Here is a 23,734-nt window from a genome sequence, read left to right on the forward strand (position 1 = left end):
ACATTAATGGGTATGTCGTGCACTATTTAGTCAGTAATCAGGTTATAATTTGCATACGGAATACTATAGGGTGGGCCATGATAAATGCATTTTAACGAAAGGCGTCGAGACGAAAAGAGAATTTGTCACTGGCCCACCCTATATAACACTATAACAGCCAAGTAATTAAGCGCACTTTGTAATGATACAATTATAGGCTGTATACTCATATTATTAACCAATTACAGCGTATTATAATTAGGCTGTGGTATTCACATGGTTCAGACACATATATCAAACGTCGTAGATTTTGAATACTTGGGTAAAACGACACAGACTATTTATCAAAAATAATAGGTATTACCGTTCAATGACGCAATTCATGATTTAAAAATAACAGAAACCCAAAATTACGCCTAATGATCTGTCAAAATATGCGACGACACATTTTTCCCCAAAACATACGTAGGCACGTCATCGCAAACAAAGAGCGGGCTATAAAAGAAAATATGTTTTGTAATTCTTATTTATTCCTTTTGAAGCGTTCTCTAAAGTTCTCGTAGCTCTACGTGCTTATTTTCCGATGTACCTAATAACGGCAATACGGCAAAAGAAAAGAGTGAATGTACAATGAAGTTCAAGACGTACTTGGGCCTTTACTGATTGCCGCGTTTAGGTCTGTAGGGATATGTATTAGTGTCGGCTTATACCAGCAAGCGTTTCTAGAGCGGATTATTTTCGCGGAAAGGTTTACAACTTGCGAATTACTTTAAATGAATATCGTTGCGCGGTTTTGTTATTTGATTCGGATTTCAAATATTTTTTTCCGCTTGTGCTCACATTTTGGACGCCGAAGCCGATTTGCTTGTTAAAACATTTTCACAAGCAAACTGACAGTAGGTAACAGCGCGTAATCGCAGCGCGAAGCCGCGAACGCGTGTGGAGCAGGCATCGCGGCTTCGCGCCACGATTCGCGCACAAGTTTGGAGGGTGCTTATGCAATGTTGAATTACCATGCCACGAGCTGTCTAAAACGTCATGGAATATTCGTAGCACCCGTTGTCATCAATTGCGGCCACTACACAAGTCAAATCACATTATTCGAGTTCCGCATCGCATTATACTAAAACAGTTTGTCGTTAAAGTGTACCCGACTAATGCAAGTTTTGACTGAAAAGGTTCACAAAGGCTTTTTAAAGGCTTTGAAAGTTAAAAGCTCTTGTTTTGTAGTATTGAGCATGATTTCTTCGGTTTAAATTTGATGATAATAAACATGTAACAGAGTAGGTATTCACACTGTCATTTAATAAACATTAAAAATTCTAGGTTCCTATTTCAATTTACTTTTGTCCCTTATCCAGTCAGTTCAGATTCTACCCACAACAAAAAAAAATATAATCGTCTCACAAAAATAACGCGAGTATGTAATCTGCAAATATTTACACAGACATTCGGTGTGAGCTCTTATGTAATAATCTGTTTGCACGTCGTGTACCACCATCGACACAGTTAACTGTCTACTTGTAAACCTAAAAGCAAGGAGATAAGGTCTACATTCGTCACTTAAAATGTTGCTTTTAGTATGTTAGTACGTCGGTGGCGTTCCAATCACTTACCGGGTGCAGCAGTACTGCTCATGAGAACCAGTATATGTGCGCTCTACAGTTACAAATAGTTGATAGATCTAGAAAGTTACACTGGTCCGGATAGCACATCGCAATAGTAAGTGGTTAGTAGTAGGTATGGAGCTGTGTATTACGCTAACGCGATTAGCTGCCTAGTGCCAATAACGACGCAGCACGACCCATTTCATGTTGAACTAGCTGCGGTAAAAACTTAACAAACGCCTGTGGTTATTGTTCTTGTTGAATATGGTAAGAGCAAATTGAATATACAGTAGAATCCGCTTATAATGACATCGAAGGGAAGTGACAAATACGTCATACTAAGCGGATGTCATATAAAGCATAGTTGATTAACGTTTTATTTTTGTTAAGTTTTTCAAAGGGATCTGTACCAATTATCAACTTGTCTCTGAGAATCAAAACTAAAACATCTTACACGCCACGCACGCCCCAAACGTCCTCGCAGGGAAAGACGTAGGGACGGCCACGAAAACCAGCGAATGTGTTAGTATAACCGGACATAAATAATTTCATGAAAATAGGATTTATAGGTCAGTTTGTCACTATAAGTCGAAGTCATCTTATCCGACTTTGTCACAAAGAATTTTATATGAAAACCAAACTTCACACAGAAATTACGTCATAGTAAGCGGTTGGTCTATAAGCGGAGTCGTAATAAACGGATTCCACTGTATGTACATTTCTTTGGGAGGAACGCATTCGCTCACGCGTAATAATTGTATATTAGAAATTACCAGTATCTCAGTCACTAGTAAGTATTTTCGTCTCATATCAATAGGACTTTATAGGACCCTGTACGTCAATATTACATTTGCTATAGTATAGATTATTTAAGGTCATTAAAGAACGCGGTTACAACTGTTAAACATAATTATATAAAATCTATCTCTTCTTCCTCGCGTGGTTCCGGCACTTTGCCACGGCTCTTGTGGGAGCGTGGGGTCCGCTTGGCAACTAATCCCAAGAATTGGCGTAGGCACTAGTTTTTTACGAAAGCGACTGCCATCTGACCTTCCAACCCAGAGGGAAAACTAGGCCTTATTGGGATTAGTCCGGTTTCCTCACGATGTTTTCCTTCACCGAAAAGCGACTGGTAAATATTAAATGATATTTCATACATAAGTTCCGAAAAAGGTATTGGTCTGAACCCGCGACCTCCGGATTGCAAGTCGCACGCTCTTACCGCTAGGCCACCACCGCTTCCTGGGGCCCACTGACTATCAGTCCGCCGGACGACATCGGCCTGTCAGTTGTTCGGAACTGTCAAATTTTTGTTCTAACTGACAGGCCGATATCGTCCGGCGGACTGATAGTCAGTGGGCCCCTTTTTTTAAAATCTATACGTGAAGTGAATGTACTTAAGGTCGCCTCCAGAATTATGCGAACTAAATTGACATGAGATTGACAAATAAAATGATACCGAATAGCAAAGAAGACATAGTCACGAGTATATGTCGAGAACATGATATCGAAGATATTGCACTTAGTACCCGTGTGATAATTATAAAGGGATCACAAACGGTTTCGATATATATGATTTACAGAAAAGTGGTTGATTCGATTGTAAGATTGTGACGTTACCGATCAAATCAGGAGGTGCGGATGAAATTGACAAATTTCGATGTTAGTATGCAGGTTTGGGGGCAAGTTGTTTATTTCAAGAGCTCGTTTGTCGCCATGAATCTAAAATTGGTGATTTAATTTTGTACATGTGGCCGGTAGATGAGATTGATCCATAATTATTTAAATTCTGACCTAATTTTCAACTTGAATGTCCAGTTTGGGAACTGGTCTTTGCAATAGGAATTGCTTTAGGAATCACCGAGACAATTAAATTTTTTCGACCACACCACAGAATGTAAATGAGAAATTAATCAGATTGTACGAAATATTTCCCCGTCTGGGCTGGTCTTATTTGTATTTTTAACCAAAATCACTGTTTCTATGTTACCACCTAACTTTTTACTCTAGCCATAAGTTTTCTTAACAAAAAAAAATTGTGTGGTTTTAGGAAACCACGATGCAAGTGAAACTTTTATTCGAAGTGGAATGAAATTAAAACCATCAAAATGTTTTATTGTTCTTGTCTTATGTGTTGTTTAGTTGTGTTAAAGTTAACATTTGGTGTACATTTTGTAAATAAAAAAACTACGACCCTTTAAAGTTTGTGAAAGAGGTAAAAAATAATCTAACATTCAACTTTGAAATGTATTAAAAAAAACCGGCCAAGTGCGAGTCGGACTCGCGCACCGAGGGTTCCGTACTTTTTAGTATTTGTTGTTATAGCGGCAACAGAAATACATCATCTGTGAAAATTTCAACTGTCTAGCTATCACGGTTCATGAGATATAGCCTGGTGACAGACGGACGGACAGACGGACAGCGGAGTCTTAGTAATAGGGCCCGTTTTTACCCTTTGGGTACGAAACCCTAAAAAAACGACTACCGGAGTTCCAAGAGTTTAAGAAGTGTAACACTCTTACGGTAGATGTCGCTAGAGCCTCCCTAATGGCTAATATATGGTGGAAATATCCGGTGCATTGGGTACGGTCTTGGTGGCTCAGATGGTAGAGCACTTACTAGTGATCCAGTGGTCGTGGGTTCAAGTCCCACCCAAGACAGTGAATTTTCCACTTTTAATTTATTTCTAAGCTTAATAGCATCGTTCGTAAACGTTTCTGCTTGATACAAAATTAATTTAAATAGTAATTTTACCGCTTTCGCATTTCGATATTGTGAGGCAACGTTTTTAAAATAAATAAAAATCGACAAAATTCGATCAAAATTGACACTTGGCGCGCATGGTCTTTCCCGTTCTTTCTTGCGAAATGTGACAGTGATAGCGGCAAACCGATGGAACGGCCTTAAGCGTAAACTCATGTTTGTTATGATATTCGGTGCGATGCAGCCCAACAGTGTGGACGCAGCCTAATAAACCGTTATTATGCCAAACGAGCGATCGCATTAAGCTTCTCTATTGTACTCAAACTGCTTATAAAATGTTACGCTATAATAACTACAATTTAACGTTTTTTTCCACACAATAACCGTCCAAATAGATATTCATTTCCATTCCAATCGATACTCTAATCGGATTAAGAAAATACGTGGACTGAGTCGTGATTGAAACGAACGATTCTGTACTTAAAGTTAACCTTAACTGGAGTACGTAGAGTTGAAAATGAATAAATCGTGTAATGCAATACCTTGTAAAAGAGTTCGGACGGTGTAACCTGATAGTTTTGCCAGGGCTGCCCTGTTATTAGATACATGCTGGTAACTACAGAGAGAATTCTAACAACGGTTGTTTGATGTAAATCGTCAAAATCCGTCTACAGTTCAACAGCGTTTGCGTGATTAAGTATTAACAAGCATCCAAACAATAAGTACAATGTTTTACATTGGTATGAGTAACATTACGGCGGCAAAACCTTGATAACGTAAATCTTTTCACTGTTACTAAGAAAAAACATGTATTCTCTTCCCCTAAAGTCCCGAAGTCTGGGTAACTCGTAATTACTAGTTACTACTAATATTAGGGTGCTGTTCTGACTAGTTTTTTTTGTTTTAACACCGAATAATCTAAAAATACAATGTCTACGACATGTACTCTCTTTAATATGGAGGTTACCTTAACCATTATACGTTAAAAAAACGTAATCTCTACGTGTAATCTTGAAGGTTTTAATTATTTTCCCTTGAGATTCGTGTTATCCACTGTAGTAGTAAGACGATTTATATCAGTTCAATTTTGCACAACAACAACAAACAAAACAGTCTAAAGCCAAACCTCTGTCGAAGCCTTTTAGATGAATGATTAATTTAGTTATAGCAAGTTTTAGATCAACTAACTTCGTTTATGGTTCTATTCATCCGTGGTAATCTCTGTTTATAATCCCCAGATACTAAAATAGACAGGAAGATTTATCAAACTCGCGAATACAGTGGCCAGCTTAACCCTTCGTATGTATGTATAAATAAACGCAGACTATTATTTTTGGAAGTTCGAAATTGCTATCGAAGATCGTCTTCAATACCATAGATATAGGGTATAAAGTCGCAGCAAGTCAAAAAATTTGGGATTCTAATGGATAATCTTGAGAGGTACCTCAAGTTGGCGAAGTAAGCAGGCGGAATTATAAATATTTCTTGCTGTTATATTATGTAAACTATTTTCCGGATCTGAATCCGGATTCAACGATCTCCATTATAATTTGATTTAAGATTGAAAAAACTCAAGGAAGTGCATGCATTCAAGAATGGTTTTACTCTAACATACACGTAGTAAAATATTGTGAAAAGAGACGATGTCACTGCAGAGCCTACGTGCATTCTCATGAAAAGGTTAATACCCCCCCCCCTCCCCCCCACACACGTGCCGACACGCGATCACGTGAATTTCACAGAAATAGGTCGAATATTCACATCTAGTACAACGTTATATGGGTGCAGTCATGCAGTGCACTCGTATGTTGATAATGTTGAAATCTGCTATAAATCATAGCAATAATATAAACAAGTATGAATTTCAAAAACTAAACCGTTTAGCTACGTTTTCTTGCGTATAACATTTAGATGTCCTCCTTTTCGGAACTTTGTTGAAAATATGGGTGCAGTGCACTCGTATCGCGCAAGCCAAAACAACGTATTAATTTAGCAGATTCGACTTAAGAAGTTCTGATGCTGATCTGACGCTACGATGGAGCGCGCGACCACAAACAAAGAGAGCTTATCCTTTTTTCGGGTATTTATACAAAATATTAAATAAAAGGATAAGGTAGGTAATAAAATGAATTATGTCATGTATAGTAGAAAGCGTAGGTATGTCATAAAAACATATTAATAACAATAAAACATGGAAATACGGTGAAACCGTCTTTTTCTGTTTCGCGTACCGCCTCTAATAAGTAGGCTTTTCTACATAAGCACAGAATAAATAATAGTATTATCATAACATATGTACATACAGTAATAGTTATTAAGTAATTATTTTTGGCTTACTTCTGTCATTCAAAGTAACATGCTGTTGGATATAGTGTCTCATATTTTAAATAACAGAACACCAACGACACAATTTCCTTGTAAAGTCGTTCTTTAAATACTAAGGACCAGACAGTTTCTAATAAATAATTAAATCGATTTGGCGTCTGAATGACGCTGTATACCGGCTTTAATTACAATAGGTAATATTATCGAATGGAAATTTAATCACACGTTTAGCGGTTTAAGTACTAGTTAAAATATAATTGCACTGGTGCATGGTACTCTGTATGGTATTTAAGTAACTAACTTTGTAAAATGACCCGATAATTGGATGTCATCTACTAGTATAAGTGATTACGATTAAGTACATAGTGAAAACAAGCGAGTCACGGGCCACCTTCCTATACATGTAATAGTTAACCGTAGATGTACTGTTTTGACTTTTTGACCAAGATGTAGACTTTTTTGAGCAACTTTTGTAAGTGAAACGCTGTGTATACGAGATACTTCTCAAAGCATGAGCTTTATCATTGTCAGTCTATCAGATATACGAGTAAAAGTCATCCTCAGGTCCAGGCTGCTATCTCAATCTTATACTTAATTTTTTACGTATAATTACGTACGTATTATAGGTTAGCCGGGGCAGACCAAAAAAACATGATGGGACGACGGGGGCCGATTTTAGAATTTTGACCGCTCGATTTCGTGTATTTCGTTAAGTAATATCTCCACTACTAGGCATTTAAATTCTACTAATAGAATTGAAAACGAGCTGTCAATACCTAGCACTCGATTCCCAATTTCTATCGGTCGTATTAAAAAAAAATTGCATTTCACCGTTTTCCACCGACTTCGACCACCGAAATCAAGTGATCGAAATTCAAAAAATCGCCCCCCTGGGCGCTTTTTGCAGCGACTGGCGGAAGCATGCTTCAATCCGTGATGAGTGGCGGATGAAAGAAGAAATATTTTTTACGAGTAACATGTTTAGCCATTTAAAATTTAAGAACCCTAAAAAAGGAACTTCAAATGCGCCATTACGAAGTTCATTGCGAGCAGTCGGACGTTACTTTAAATTCTCAAACCTGGTGTTTGGTGTTACTAATAGCTCGGTGAACGCTATATTTAGCTGAACGGGGTGAACTCTTTGATTAGGTGACATTGATACCTGTAACTATTTGCTTGTGACTATTAGTAGCTGAACTAATAACAAGTTTGAACCGACTTTGAAGTTCAATAAAAGATAAATAATATCTTGTATTATATGTATAAATAGCAGTTGTTGTTTAATTCAATCGCTTCATGAAGCACACAGTAAGTAATAATATTTGGACGAAAATACGAAGGGCTATAAAAATACGCTATATAATTCTTGTAATAACTATTTCATAATGCAAAGGTACTCATAACCTAGCAATAATTTGAAGTATGATTTATGTAATCTATTTTACCACTGTCTCCATAATAATACTCATAAAAAAAACCCTTCCAAATAAAGTTGGGAGCGATCACTAATATATAGGAAAAGCATCGATAATGGAGTTTATCGATAAAGGACCTCCCTACCTGTCATTTAATTTCGGCCTCAAAAATCCGATGTTTGGCCATAGGGTGGACACGCTATACATAAAAATCACTTGCGTTTCTATGTGTGAACGGCACGTCTGTACACGCGGCATGCGTCATTGTGTAAGTACTGTAAGTTGCTTTAAAACGGCCGGCAAAAGATCGTCAATCTACTGTCGCGGGGCGAGGTACTCGTAATTCGAATCGGGGCGGGGCGGTGCGTGGCCGTTCTGTATGATGGTAATACTATTACTAAACTTATTCTGTGGTTTGGCTTTAAACAAACATTATTTTAACTAAATCTATATCCACACTTGACGGTGAGAGTTAGATGGTACCACACGGTACTGCAATTCTGCTCCATCATAATTATAAACTGCGACAGCTATTAAAAACAGTTTTGTAATTGAATGTTTTCGTGTGAGATACAATATTCTCACACGAAAACAGTTCAATGAGTTTGTGTGCAGATTTACAACTGACCACATCACTACACGTACATACATAGACACAGGCAGACTATAAGTAGTACAAGTATAAAGCTTCCTTTGTATGACACTCAAACTGCCCTTAAAAATGCCTGCGCAGTCTTTTTCACAAAGATACCTAGAAATATTTTGACAATTCTAGAGGGCCTCCAATTACGCATAGGTACGAAATGTAATAAAACAATGAATGTCGCAAATCTTCTGTAAGGTAAATAGGCAAGTCGAATCTTAACAAATAAATACTCGTAATGTTGGCCTGAGAGTGTTAAGTCTGGCGTTTTCGCGGTCGGACGCCACAAGTGCGAACACAACCACAACGATGTGGGATACTTTCTTGCAAAAACAGAACATGTTATATATAGCTCTGGAAACATTTAACTTTGTTATACTAAACGCTCGTTCGTGTCACTATTTTAATTTAATGCTGACTTACATACGCATCATGCTCCTACGAACTACTCGCTATTTACTGGGGAAAGCACGCAACAAGGAGGCGTATTCTTATTGTAGTACTAGGGTGTGAATTTGATCTGTTTTTTTTTTATCAACCAGAAACGTCACTTTTGACACTGACAGATCATAAGCATAACAAATCCAGATCAAATTACGCTGTTATTATAATCAGAATACGGCTCCCGTCCCCATTCAGTGCTCATGACACAATGCAGCGCTTCAGTACTAAGAACCTTATCCTCCGAGCTAAGAACCATTTTCCGCTACATTTACCTTCTACGCGCTACGGCGTAGCACATGTGTCTACACAACTCTACAGCACCACGAAAAAGTTATGCGCAACGGTAATATGTAGTTGTTAAAGTATGAATTATCTCAGATGATTTTTTCGAGCTCGGGCCCTAGTCTGTTAAACAAAAGGTATTGTTTCCTTTAAGCAGTGGTTACACTGTTTACTGCTAATAAGCCCCGACATAAGTAAGGGGAACAAGCCCGTTTAAAAGCAAATTTACTATTCTCATTATATGGTTCAAATTCATGAAACAGCCCTTTCGGAGATAACAAGTTTTGTTATGTCCAAAAACAAGAACCTGTTATTATAATCAGAATAAGGCTCCCGTCCCCATTCAGTGCTCATGACACAATGCAGCGCTTCAGTACTAAGAACCATTTTCCGCTACATTTACCTTCTACGCGCTACGGCGTAGCACATGTGTCTACACAACTCTAATCGCATCGGTAATAGTTGTTATAGTATGAATTATTTCAGATGATTTTTTCGAGCTCGGGCCCTAATCTGTTAAACAAAAGGTATTGTTTACTTTAAGCAGTGGTTACACTACTTACTGCTAATAGCCCCGACATAAGTAAGGGGAACAAGCCCAAATTCAAATTCATAAAACAACCCTTTCGGAGATAAGAAGTTTTGTTATTTCCAAAAACAAGACCACCCTGATTGTTAATTCTCTGAATGAGCTCTCACATGAATTTGAACCTTGATACTATCACGATAGTTGCTTTTTAAATGACATGGTTGCTTTCGCACGTGCTGTAGACCGCTTTTAAAAGAAACAAAGGCTTTTGTTTAACGGATTAGGGCCCAAACCCAAAAAAATCTACTGAGATAATTCATACTATACACGAATATACGGCCTGATTCGAACTTTCACTTCTACTATGCGTCTTTTACTATACGTCCAATATTAGGTCAATACGATATGGATCGGATTATTGAAAACATATTCCGGCGAGCTGTTTACAATCCCTGCTGTCTCCCTAGGTAGTTATCGACGGTCTTTTAATACAATATTCTTAGTTTTTTGGTCGTTTCTGGGATTTACACCTCATTTGGTCTCCAACTCCTGGGACACGCCATTGACGCTTTGCCGTCTCCGTATGAAATCATCTACCCAAGTGCGGACGATACAAAAAGAAGAGTCCCATATGGCACGATGCAACACAGTTTTAATGTGGGTTCCCGTTTTTCCTTTTTAAACTTAAAACTGTATGACAACTGGACAAAATGGAAAAGTGACACTTCAAACCTCAATAGTATTTTTTTTAAAACAAATAAACATGAACAATTTTTTTAAATACTTAATTGAGAAAGATTTTAAATTATGATAGAGAAGGAATTTATATCAATATTTTGAAACTGAATTGTCGTTTCGGTTTTTTATCAACCCACCCTCGTATATTAAAGTTAGAATCAGGCCTATCATTATATTAACTCGAAGGCCACTAAAAATACGCTCTGACCGCATATTACAATTGACGGTAGGCGTATGGCGCTCGACCAAGGGCCTGACACTCTTTGATAGAGAAAGAGTCTTATCATAGGTAGGAATGGCGAAATACCGACATTTATAAGAGTGAAAGAGAAAAAATCCTATGCTGCCCAAATTTTATATGAATATTCTTTGTCTTACCCCCGGTCGCTCGGTGGCGCGTCTATAACTACTTGTATATACTATGTCTATGCGCTCGACATTACAAGCGTCAACGAGAATCCAATTCTTTTAGAACGTTTTTTTTGTAACCGAGACATGTTAATGTAATCAAAGGTAGAAAAAAAAAACTTAGGTGCAGAACTGTTATCGCGATATTGTAACACTTACAATTCAATAAGGCTTTGGTGACTTTATTGTACTTACCCGAGCAGAGCGGCTTCTTCAGCATTGGTTGTGGGCATTTTCTCCTCGTTGATTTCTTCCTTCGTGAGGATATTCACTCTGAAATAGTGCATTGTACGATAGCTTACTCGATGTATGCATGAGGTGATTCCAATCTAATCTACATTCATTACTTACGAAACTTGAAATTGTAACATTATTTTATTTATAATTCGTTAGTTCCAATTTTCTACTGCTGTTTTATAACAATGTGTTCATAAGAGCAGCGAAATGTGATATTTCGCTTCTCTTTTCTATCGAGTGAACATAATACATACTTACCTCTTAATCGTAACAAGCTTTTTATAATTTACCTAGCTGTTACGTAAGTTCTTAATAAGACTTGATGATAGTGGGACGAAAAGGCACATAAAAACAATTTTTCAATAAGGGGATATCGCTAGCACAGGTCAATCCCAAATTATAGAATGGCCCAGGCCCCTATTTCACCACGGTGACAGATGCGACAATTGTCGAAATCACTAATGCTGACGTCACAGGCCTCCATAGGCTACGGTAACGGCTTACCGTCGGACGGGCGGTGTGCTTATTTGCCACCAACATTTTAATATAAAAAAATCCATTATATCGCTAATAAAATAAGTACTTACATATTTTGCGAAGCTAATGACAATTGTCACAAGAAATACGACAATTGTCACGAAATTCAGACACAGAACTCATTTCCTGTCAAGAATTACCGAAAATTCTTTTAAATCTGTGACAATTGTCATCATCATCATTAACTTACCTGTTTTTTGCCGATATAATTTTTTTTTAAATAATACAATGATGATGACAAACATGAAATCGGCCCCGGTAACCGTAGCCCATGGAGGCCTGTGACGTCAGCAACAGTGATATCGACAATTATCGCACCTGTCAATGTGGTAAAATAGGGGCCTGGTCCTACAATCATCAAGCTGTTATAATTAATCATCAATTAGGATAATATTTCAACCAATTTTATTCAACATTACATTTCGTAAACCGAATGTATATGATGCCAGAATTAGAAAGGTTAGCGAGAGTAAAATTGTGATTCCAAAATAGAAGTATTTTGTAGAAACTTAATTTTCGTATATATTTTAATCTCCGATATTTTTTAAGCTTTATCATTTTAGACCTACTCTCCTGGCTGGTAGAACCTGTACCTGTTAAATGTATTATTCAATACGAATCCCAATTATAGAAACTCGCTAACCTAACTAATATAGTAATTTGATGACGAACTGTTACCATACCAGTGTTACCTACGTACCTAATTTGCATGAAAATTACCAAACTAATGCGTTTTCGAAACAGATGTACGAGAACAAAGGGGGCTTGCTCACAGATTTCAGAGGTAACCTACCTTCTTCTTGGCGCGTGGAAATGGAATACGAGTAAAAACCTGACGCTAGCTTGGTGCTTGAGTGGTTTAAAAAAAAGATTTTTTTTACACGTCAAACGGTTATTTTTGAGACATATAATTAAATTTAAAAATAAACAGTTGAAAATAAACTGTCAACCGCCGAATAAAATATACGTATAGTTATTTTCGGTACAAGTGCGGAAAAGAGGAAATTCGAAACGAGTGGCGATAAATTTAAACACGACCGCAGGAAGTGTTTTAAATCGACATGAGTTGCGAATTACCTATTCGCACGTGTATCGAACAACGTTTTACAGTACATATGGCCCTTTAAACTTTCGACATATGCACAAAAAGTGCACTTTACGCACTAGTGCGAGAAAGCAGCACCATATGTACTGTAAAATAAATTATTGATGCTTGTAGGCCGAACACATGATTGGCGCGACAGTATCACGCCGCGAGATAGACTACCCATCTTTTATTAACTGTATGAATTAAAGAGGGACGGGTAGTCTATGTCGCGGCGAGATACTCTCGCGCCAATCATGTGCTAGCCCGGCTGGGCTACATGAAAGACTCCCAGCGAATTAACTTGACGCTGACGCTTGCGGTATCGAAAGACAGACACTACAGACAGGTGTGAAAACAAATGTATGGCGCTCGACGCTGCCAGCGTCAGCGTCAAACGGATTCACTGGGAGCGTCTTCTAGTTGCCATCGGGTTATAAAAGGATCAAGAATGTGACCGACTTCGGCCATTCGGGGATGGCCGGCTTCGTTGTGCAAGGAATCCATAATAAGGCATCCGCAAACATTCGGTTTAACTCTGTATCTACCTATCTACTGTTTTGATGTCGAAACTTATTATTGTTAGCGAGTTGTAAACATTATTATTATCCATTGTTATTATATTACTTAGTTACGTAAGAAATCTATGAGCGAGGCCGTTTGTTCAACCTTGGGGGTATAGCGCTCATTGCGTAAAGAAAGGTTATTTAAGTATTTGTATATGTACAAGCTTCAAAAATAGGCAAAGGTATAAATGATATCACTACAACAGTAATATAAGGTAAGTAGACTTAAAATATATATATTTAATTTAATAATTAGCTCCATGCATGAATTAATTTTTATTTTTGTATTCATAATTTATATCGTTGGAACACCGGAAATGATAAAAATACTTTTGTAAACCTTAACTGTTTAACTCTCGTATCGGTTTTGGATCACAACCCTATTTTCTTACGACTTCCGTGATATTTAGGGCAACACTAAGAGTCCATTTCCGGTAGCCATAACTCGTTCTCGTTACTTTCGGAGAGCACACATTGTCCTGTGCTCCGTTGTCGAAAACTACTTTAAAGTCGCTCTTTAGCCTTAACCAAGTATAGAATAGTATAAAATCAGTGCCAATCACATGTGTGCGGTGGAAAAGTACAAAGCTAAGCTCGTAGGCTGGTCCAGGTAGAGGGTAATTCGGTAAGACAGCAGCTGCACGATATTCCTAGATACCAGAGCCGCCCAAAGCTAGCCTTCTTCGCAGCAAACCTCGAGTTCAAGGTATGTGATTTGTGCACTTTCCATTGATATTTACTTGTTCCGCGATTTCTTATTAAAATATAGTATACACGGGTGTGTAAAGTTAGTGTAAACATTTTTTAGCAAATACAGTCCATTAATCAATTTTATCGTTATTGCATCCAAAAACATTGTTCCTTCGACCCGATAATTGTGAAAAGTTCCCTATTTTAAGCTAAAAATATCATATTTGTCGCGTTTTAAAATTTGATTTTTTATTGTACTCGTAGGGTACTTATTTCGTTCGGTTAGTTAATGGCTGCCGGAAAGTTCGACTTGGTAGTTTAGTTTGGTAGAATTTAGTAGTATTTTGTTGGCAGCATTGTGACACCTGCGTTCCGTTTATCCATTCGTGAATTGTCGTTGCCTTATAAGTTAGTTGTCAAGCCAAGTGACAGATACGCTCCATTTTTCCGTTCTTGTCACTGTCACTGCTGTCAGTTGTTATCTATACCGTATTCTGTAAACAAAAACACTTATTGTCGTTTTCGTTCCGTGTTTTCTTGTATATTACGCGGATTTTCGTTTCGGTTTCTGTTTATTACGCGGAGATAACAATGGTTTCGGACAGTGAAAAAAGTGGTGACAGTGTCAGTGCTGATCCGGATATAATAGAGCGTAACTATGCTATCATGAGACTAGAATTTTTGTATGACTGTGATGACCTAGATGGGTATGTAGATTCAGATATAGCGGACATCACGTCCTCTTTTCATAGTTCTCAAAAGCTTATTTTAGCGAAGTGTAAAGATATTAGTGCAGAATTCTCGGTTACAGTTGACTTTGAACGCAAGGTGAAATCAATATTGAGTAGGTTACGGCAAAAGGCGCCAGTCATAAAGAGTGATGAAGATTCTTTCAAAACCAAAAAATGTGAAAGTGTTTCGGCCAAATTACCTAAAATTCAGATTAAACCTTTTGATGGTAAATTAGAGAATTGGTTATCGTTCATTGAATTGTTTAATTCGTTGATTCACAAACGAGATATAGCAAACATAGAAAAGTTGCACTATCTATTAACATGCGTTCAAGGTAAGGCGTTAGACTTAATAAAGAATTACCCAATTTCAGACGACAGTTACATAGATGCTTATAATGCACTCAACGACTTCTACAATAAGAAACGACAGATAGTTTTTAGTTATTATGAGAAAATGTTGTTGTGTGAGCAAGTCAAGTCGAAGTCTGCAGTGGAATTGGAAAAAGTAAGTCGCACATTTAAGGAAACCTTACAGGTTTTAGGAAAATTTGGTTTACCGGATAAAAATTTTATGCTATTTTATTTAATGTGGTCCAAATTAGATAAATCAACACGTGAGGCTTTTCAACTCGAATTTAATTCAAATGAAATTCCTGACTTTGAAGTTTTGCAACAATTTCTTGAAAAGCAGATTCGTGCATTAGAAGCGACGGACACTAAGTCTATGGTAGGTGGCAATTCTTCAAATAAGACACAAACTAATGTTACTTTTAATCAAAAAAAGACAAAGGTCACTCTTGTGGCAGCAACAGCAGTATGTGACTTCTGTTCTGACCAGCATAGTTTGGATACTTGTGACAAATTTAAAAAGTTAGATGCCTCTGCCCGGTTTAAATTCGTTAAAGGGAAAGGTTTGTGCGTGTCTTGTTTTTCAAAGAACCATAAAGTGAAGCAGTGTCAGAACACATCACGTTGTAGTATTTGTGGGTACTCACACAACACTTTATTACATTTCGGTAAAAAGGAAGATGAACATTCGGAAACTGTTCCTTCACCGCAACCAGTTGTGAGCGGTTCGTCGAACAGTGCAGTGAGTTTGACCACTGTCTCAGATAATGGAACAGTTGTCTTTGCTACTGCTCAAGTAGCTGTTAGAGATGGCTCGGGCCAGTATCAGCTTGTTCGTGCTTTGCTAGATCCTGCTAGTGCGGTTAACTTCATGTCACAAGATTGTGTTAAGCGGCTCGGGCTGCACATTAGTCAATCGGGTGAATCAATAACTGGCATTGGACACACCGGGGTTAATTCTTGTGGTTCTTTAGTGTGTTCTGTTAAACCCAATCGAACAAATGTAAAGGGTTTTGATTGTCGAGTAGCCTTGCTTCCTTCCATCGTTCCAGACCAGCCATGCTTTGCAATTAATTCGTCGCAATGGCCGCATATTAAACACTTGTCTCTTGCTGACCCTGACTTTGCTACTCCGGGACCAATCGATTTACTTTTTAATGCTCAGATTTTCGCTTCGTCTCTTCTGAGCGGTCGAAGAGATGGCAAGCCGGGTCAACCAAGAGCAATAGAGACCACTTTTGGTTGGGTTCTTATGGGGGACTGCAGTGATTGTTATGCACAATCCTTTGCAACTTGTCGAAAGGATTGTTTTTTCGTGCCGAACCCTTCGCAATCAGATTTGTCGTTGGATAGTTCTCTAAAAAGGTTTTGGGAGTTAGAAAATATTAGTAGTCCCAGTAAACCTGTGTTGTCGAAAGAGGACCAACTTTGCGAAGATACGTTCGTTAATAATTTTTGTCGTACGAGTGAAGGCCGTTTCGAGGTACCCTTACCTTTCGTCGACCCTACGAATAAGCCTACATTTTCGGACACTCGTGAAATCGCATTGCGAAGACTTTTCTCGTTAGAGCGCAAGCTATCTCGGCATGCGGATTTTCGTAAAGCTTATGTCTCTTTCATGGAAGAGTATGAAACCAGCGGTCACATGGAACAGGTAGAGCCTCCTTCAAGTAGTGTCGGGAAATTTAACTACGTGCCACACCATGCTGTGTTGCGTCCAGAGTCTGTCTCTACGCCTCTTCGTGCAGTTTTCGATGCAAGTGCTCGAGACAGCAACGGTATATCGCTGAATGATACCCTTTTGGCAGGACCTAAATTACAAACTAATATCTTTGATGTACTTACTCGATTTCGGTGGCACAAAGTAGTTTTCACAGGTGACATTAAAGCCATGTACCGTCAGATTCTCGTGCCGGAAGAAGACACGGATTATCAGCGGATTTTGTGGCGTTCCTCGAGTGACGACCCTGTTAAAGACTATAGATTGCGCACAGTTACTTATGGGGTAAAGTCGGCTCCGTACCAAGCTTTGCGGACTATAGCGCAGTTGGCTAAGGAGACTGAAACCGTCTATCCTGAAGGTGCGCGCGTGCTAGGTAGAGATATTTATGTCGATGACATTGTCACGGGCGCTGACTCTATTGAGCAAGCTTTACAAATCAGATCAGACCTCTCCAAAATTTTGTCGTCTGGTGGGTTCCATTTGAGAAAATGGACCTCCAATCAAAAGGGATTTATCGCTGATCTTCCCTCCTCGGAGTTATATTCAAGTGAATTCAAACACTTTGACGAACTCTCTGACTTGTCGCTTAAAATATTAGGTTTGTCGTGGCGTCCTCAGACAGATTCGTTCCAGTTTGAGGTAGCGACACCCACTGATCAAAGATGCACCAAGCGCATTATCTTGTCGAACATCGCACGCATCTATGATCCGTTAGGATTCCTCTGTCCTGTCGCTTTCCATGCGAAATACTTAATGCAGGTCCTGTGGTCATCCGGGGTCCAGTGGGACGATGATGTACCTGAAGCAGTTGCCTTAGAGTGGACGAGACTCAGATCTCAATTGTCGTTGTTGCAATCCGTAGTCATTCCTCGTCGCATCATCCACTCTTTTGTTTCGTTACAATTGCATGGATATTGTGATGCCTCAGAACGAGGCTACGCCGCTGTCGTTTACTGTCGTGTTGTTACTGCAGAGGGCTCTATATTTGTAGAGTTCTGCTGTGCAAAATCGAAGATTGCGCCCTTGCGTAAACAATCTATTTGTCGTCTGGAGCTTCAGGCTGCCGTCCTGCTGGCGGATCTGATGCAGTCTGTCCAAGAAGCGTTAGAACCTCTGCATGTTGTGGAGGAAATATTTGCCTGGTCTGACTCTAGCGTAACTTTGGCTTGGATTAAGTCGTGTCCATCGCGCTGGAAAACCTTTGTGGCTAACCGAGTTAGCCATATACAGGATATAATCGCTCCTGATCGTTGGCACCATGTAAGCACCCATCATAATCCTGCTGACGCAGGATCCAGAGGGTTATTGCCTGGAGACCTGGTCGATTGTGATCTTTGGTGGAAGGGCCCTTCATGGCTCCTAGAGAAGGAAGAAGATTGGCCTTGTTCAGCTTTGGACGCTCCAGCCAACGATGCTATCGTTGATGAGCAACGGATTTGTAGTTTAGTCGCCACCAGCGAACCTGACTTGGTTGATACACTTCTCAACAGGTTTTCCTCGCTTTTCACATTAAAGCGTGTGTTAGCCTACTGTTTTTCGTTTCTTACGGTCGTCTAAGAACGAGAAGGTTGTCGGATCTCTACAGTCCTCTGAGACGACAGCAGCTCTCATGTTTTTAGTAAAACATGTGCAGCTCACTTCGTTCGGTGTAGAGATCAATCACTTGAGAGAGGGTCGTTTAAATTCATTGCCAAAATACTTGCGCAAGCTTTCGTTGTTCATTGATAGTGCGGGTATCGTCAGGGTGGGCGGTCGCTTGGCTAATTCGCCTATTAAATATTCGGTCAAGCATCCTATATTATTGCCTCGCTCCCACCGGTTAACAGTCTTAATAATTGACGAATATCATAGAAGATTCTTACACCCAGGTGCCCAAACGTTACAAAATTTACTTGTGCAATCCTTTTGGATTTTATCGCCCAAGCGAGCAATCCAGGCAGTGATTGGTGGCTGCGTCAAATGCTTCCGCGCCAATCCCTCCCCGGCGTCTGCGCCGCTTATGGGAAATTTACCCTTATGTCGGGTTTCTCAAATAAAACCTTTTTCGAGTGTCGCCATAGATTATGGCGGACCTTTCGATATCGCCTTCGCACGTGGTCGCGGTGTTAAGACGTTCAAAGGATATATTTGTGTCTTTGTTTGTACCAGCACCAAGGCCATCCACATTGAACTTGCTTCAGAGTTGTCGACTGAAGCTTTTCTCTGTGCACTGAAACGTTTTGTCGCTCGTCGCGGTCGGTGTAGCCATATTGTCTCTGATCAAGGTCGAAACTTTGTTGGAGCCAGTAATTACCTCGGTTCTCTCATGAAAGGTGCTGCTGATGCGGAAGAAATAAAATTCTCATTTAATCCACCGGGAAGTCCCCACTTCAATGGCTTAGCCGAAGCTGGGATTCGTTCAGTAAAAACGCATCTAGCTAGAGTTATAGGGAACCAGAGGTTAACCTTCGAACAGCTTTATACCGTGACGACAATTATTGAATCTTTGCTGAACTCTCGTCCTTTGACTCCCCTCAGCTCGGACTCAAATGACCTCGCCGCGCTCACGCCCGGTCATTTTCTAACGTTAGAACCTCTGTCGATCGTCCCTGAGGAAACTCTTGTCGATCAAAAAATAAGCCCCTGCCATCGCTGGAAGCTGATCCAGAAAATGCATCAGGACTTTTGGCGCAGGTGGCATGCTGAATACGTTCATACCTTGCAACAGAGGACAAAATGGAATAAAGTGAACACGAATATTGTCGTCGGTTCCTTGGTTCTGTTGTTGAATGAGCAGACAAGTCCCTTAAAATGGCCGCTTGGCCGCATTGTGGCTCTACATCCTGGAGCTGATGGTGTGTGCAGGGTTGTCACAGTTCAGACAGCTACTGGTCAATACAGAAGACCCGTCGTCAAGCTGTGCCCACTGCCACTTTCAGATTAACATCCATAGTATCGTCACTTAGCATAGATTTAGTCTTAAGTTTGTCGTATTCTAATGCTATTAAATATTGTATATTTAGGTAGGCGGTATGTTTAACTCTCGTATCGGTTTTGGATCACAACCCTATTTTCTTACGACTTCCGTGATATTTAGGGCAACACTAAGAGTCCATTTCCGGTAGCCATAACTCGTTCTCGTTACTTTCGGAGAGCACACATTGTCCTGTGCTCCGTTGTCGAAAACTACTTTAAAGTCGCTCTTTAGCCTTAACCAAGTATAGAATAGTATAAAATCAGTGCCAATCACATGTGTGCGGTGGAAAAGTACAAAGCTAAGCTCGTAGGCTGGTCCAGGTAGAGGGTAATTCGGTAAGACAGCAGCTGCACGATATTCCTAGATACCAGAGCCGCCCAAAGCTAGCCTTCTTCGCAGCAAACCTCGAGTTCAAGGTATGTGATTTGTGCACTTTCCATTGATATTTACTTGTTCCGCGATTTCTTATTAAAATATAGTATACACGGGTGTGTAAAGTTAGTGTAAACATTTTTTAGCAAATACAGTCCATTAATCAATTTTATCGTTATTGCATCCAAAAACATTAACATTATTTTATTAAAAAATATTTAAAATGTTGAAAATTTTTGAGCGGTTGAAACGCTCATAATTTTTGGCGCGAATTCGACAGAGCGTGATGACGTCACACGTTGGGCGGCCCAACTGACGTTTGCTACTAATGACACTAATCTGTCGAACGCGTGACGTCACGTGGCGTTTCGAGCGTTTCGCTCACTAGCTTTTCGCGGGCAAATTTTTGTACTTTTTATTTATAATTTTAAGTGATTAAATGGTAATTTAAAAACGGAAATGCATTTGTAACATGATATAACGGTAACAAACATCCGAATAAAACATATTTCGTTCAAATATAAACTTCATGCATGAGGCTAATTATGAAGGTATCAGCGCTTAACTACGAAGATATTTTCTATTAGGTATAGTGTACTAGTAGTATAGTAAAAAAAATCTAGTGTTTTCTAATGCAATCATTCATTTGTGAGAGTAAAAAAAGAACATAAAATAAAAATTTAGTACTAGTTTGTATCACCCTAATACCCGTATAGGTATCTTTACCCTACCACGAGTTACTGACAGTGTCAACACTGACATATACGCTAACGTCTACGTAACTAACTTACTTTATATGCATCTCGCTCGTACTGACATTAGTGCGTGCAAGATGTAAATTGGACGTATTTTAGGGAAAACAATCCAATCCCCAAAAATCTGTTAATAAAATTTGAATTTTCTGTCAAAAGGCAAAGTCATTCATTTAAATGACAAATTTTAGAGGATAGATCCCTTTCGCTATACTATTTACGTCCAATTACGTATAGACGTTAGCGTATTATTATGTCAGTGTTGTTATTGTTACTGTCAGTGACACGTGGTACGGGTACTGGTATCAAATGGCTCCTGTACACCATGGCCCAGCTTAGGCCAGTCTAAGGGACGCAGCTATGCGGTGGAATGAGATAGCAATATCACTTGCTCCCACTGACGCATAAATGCGTCCCTTGGACTGGCCTACACTGGCCCATGGTGTACAGGAGCCATTAGACATAACTTTCAGTGATATGTATCAGATGTGTCAGATATATGGACCGTTTATGTATATTCCGTCGCTGTCTAGCTATCCCCAATATGTATACGTATGTACATGTACATTATCTGATGGCGAGTGTCCGATGATTACTGTGCAATCATATATACCCTTGACATTGCTTGCCTTTAGTTCGCATAATCAATAATAAAATCGAATAAACGCTATACGACCAAGTTCATGAAAAGCAGACGGTATCATTAATAATGAAATTCCTTTGTGTTTTAGTCAATTATTCAGTATTTTAACCGCTCGAACGGCTGAGTAGTGTGAATTTGAAGGCCAAGTTTATGTTAGCGAATTACAAAAAGTACCTAAACTCAAAAAACTCTTTGACACAAATTAAGCAACTTGTTATTAATATTTTTTAGGGTTCCGTACCCAAAGTGAAATTTTCACAGATGATGTATTTCTGTTAACAACAAATACTAAAAACAGAATAAAATAAATATTTAAGGGGGGCTCCCATACAACAAACGTGATTTTTTTGCCGTTTTATGCGTAATGGTACGGAACCCTTCGTGCGCGAGTCCGACTCGCACTTGGCCGGTTTTTAATACCTTAGCGGCACGGCATCATAGACACATTTATATGGAAATACGTATAGACGCGTAAAGCGCGTAAATGAAAAATGTTGTAGCCGCAAATTTGACTGTCGAACGCTAAAGGCGGGATTCCACCAGTGTAAACTTTAAATTCCATGTTTGAAAAAGATAAAACCAAAGCCTTATACTATCGATTAACCTTTAGCTTGTCTTTTAGTTTAAGACTGGGCAAGAAAAAAGCTAAATCTGCTTTTATATATAGATAAAATTTGTTATTCCAAATCAGGGCCGTGTTGCATAATGTTAGTTGTAGATTATTATGCAACGCGGCCTAGTTGTATCTTTGGCCTATTGTAATTTGTAATGCATGTATAAAACGAACTGTAATTATTAGTGATACCGTCTAGACACAAGTATACCTATATATGATAGTATCCTCAAATCGGCATGATGACTAGTGTTGGTTAAGAATCGAGTCGTTTGGGTCCTCTGCTTTAAGACTGGACTCGATTTTTCATAATGAGGGCTAACGCGTATGAATTCGCCGCTAGGGGCGCTAGTGTAGATGGTGGTCTTTTCCATAGTTCGAAATGTCAAATGTCACTTGTCACTTTAATGACTGACAGCTGTTCTTTAGTCTTTTGGACCACCATCAACAGAGGCGCCAACTGGTGAGCAAAAAAACGATAGCCCTCATTAATTCAAACCTCAAGTTGTTAGAGACGCGAGTCTGTTGTAGACTTGAGCCCTTTTCAGAAAACACTCTTTTTTGTACGAAAATGTTCAAAGTGCATAGTATTCATGTAAAATTCGTGGGTTAGTTACACCATACAATAACGCTTATTTTCTTTATTGCTTCTAGTATTTATTACACTGTTATGTATTATAGGGGTAGGTTTTGACACACACAAAGTGGAGTAGTTGTGAAAAGTGAGTGTCAACGCGAACCTGACCCATGCCTGTGCCTGGACCCCTAAAACTGTGAGTTATATTAGTGGCAGTGGCGACGAGGATGAGATTAGATACAATCTACAAAATTGTTGACAGTCTATTTGGAGGCTTGAGTGCTTTTGAGTTGCGCTTAATTAAGACTACTCTTCCGCCTTCACCCAGAGAGGGCAATAAAGACAAATAAAACAACTTGCTCAAAGATACAAAAAATAAACAATATGAAAGAATATGGAAGTAAAGGCTATAATAATAATAATAATAATAAGCCCGCAGGGCAGCTTGTGGCGAGCTGTTGGGGAGTGACGACCCCACGGACCCGAGTGCTCCAGAGAGTCGGTCAGGGTCTCCGTCTCCGGCGTGTCTTCGTCGGTCGGAGTGGACCCCAAGGGGACCCGCAGGACTCTCAGCTCTGGCTTGCCTTCATTGGCCGTCCAGAGGGGAGTCGTAAGAGCTATATGCTCCAGGGGTGGAATTGAAAGATGCATAAGACGCTAGCTGGCACTGGGTAGAAAGCGGCGCACACCTCTCGACACCCCTGAGCCGCTCACACCGGTGTTGTTCCTGGTCGTCTTCACGACGGCAGTTTCAGGGGCCCATCTAGTCAGCGGCAAGTCACCACCTGCCTTGATAACGTGTTTTAACACTTTTAACATTGTTATGGAA

The 23,734-nt window shown here is 39.4% G+C and overlaps 1 protein-coding gene across 4 annotated transcripts in view; it reads right to left on the bottom strand.

The window, feature by feature from the left end:
* Positions 1–23,734, bottom strand: part of LOC134754343 (protein NDRG3-like) — a 110,259-nt gene that overhangs the window by 80,814 nt on the left and 5,711 nt on the right. For 3 of the 4 annotated variants that reach the window (XM_063690624.1, XM_063690621.1, XM_063690622.1), the window contains exon 2: positions 11,269–11,346. The exons of the other annotated variant lie outside the window; for it this stretch is intronic. In XM_063690624.1, the coding sequence (XP_063546694.1) occupies positions 11,269–11,306 (38 nt within the window). In that variant the 5' untranslated portion in view covers positions 11,307–11,346. The remainder of the gene's footprint in view (positions 1–11,268; positions 11,347–23,734) is intronic. 4 annotated transcript variants of the gene reach the window in all.

This window comes from Cydia strobilella, chromosome Z (genome assembly GCF_947568885.1).
Source record: "Cydia strobilella chromosome Z, ilCydStro3.1, whole genome shotgun sequence".
NCBI classification, from domain to species: domain Eukaryota; kingdom Metazoa; phylum Arthropoda; class Insecta; order Lepidoptera; family Tortricidae; genus Cydia; species Cydia strobilella.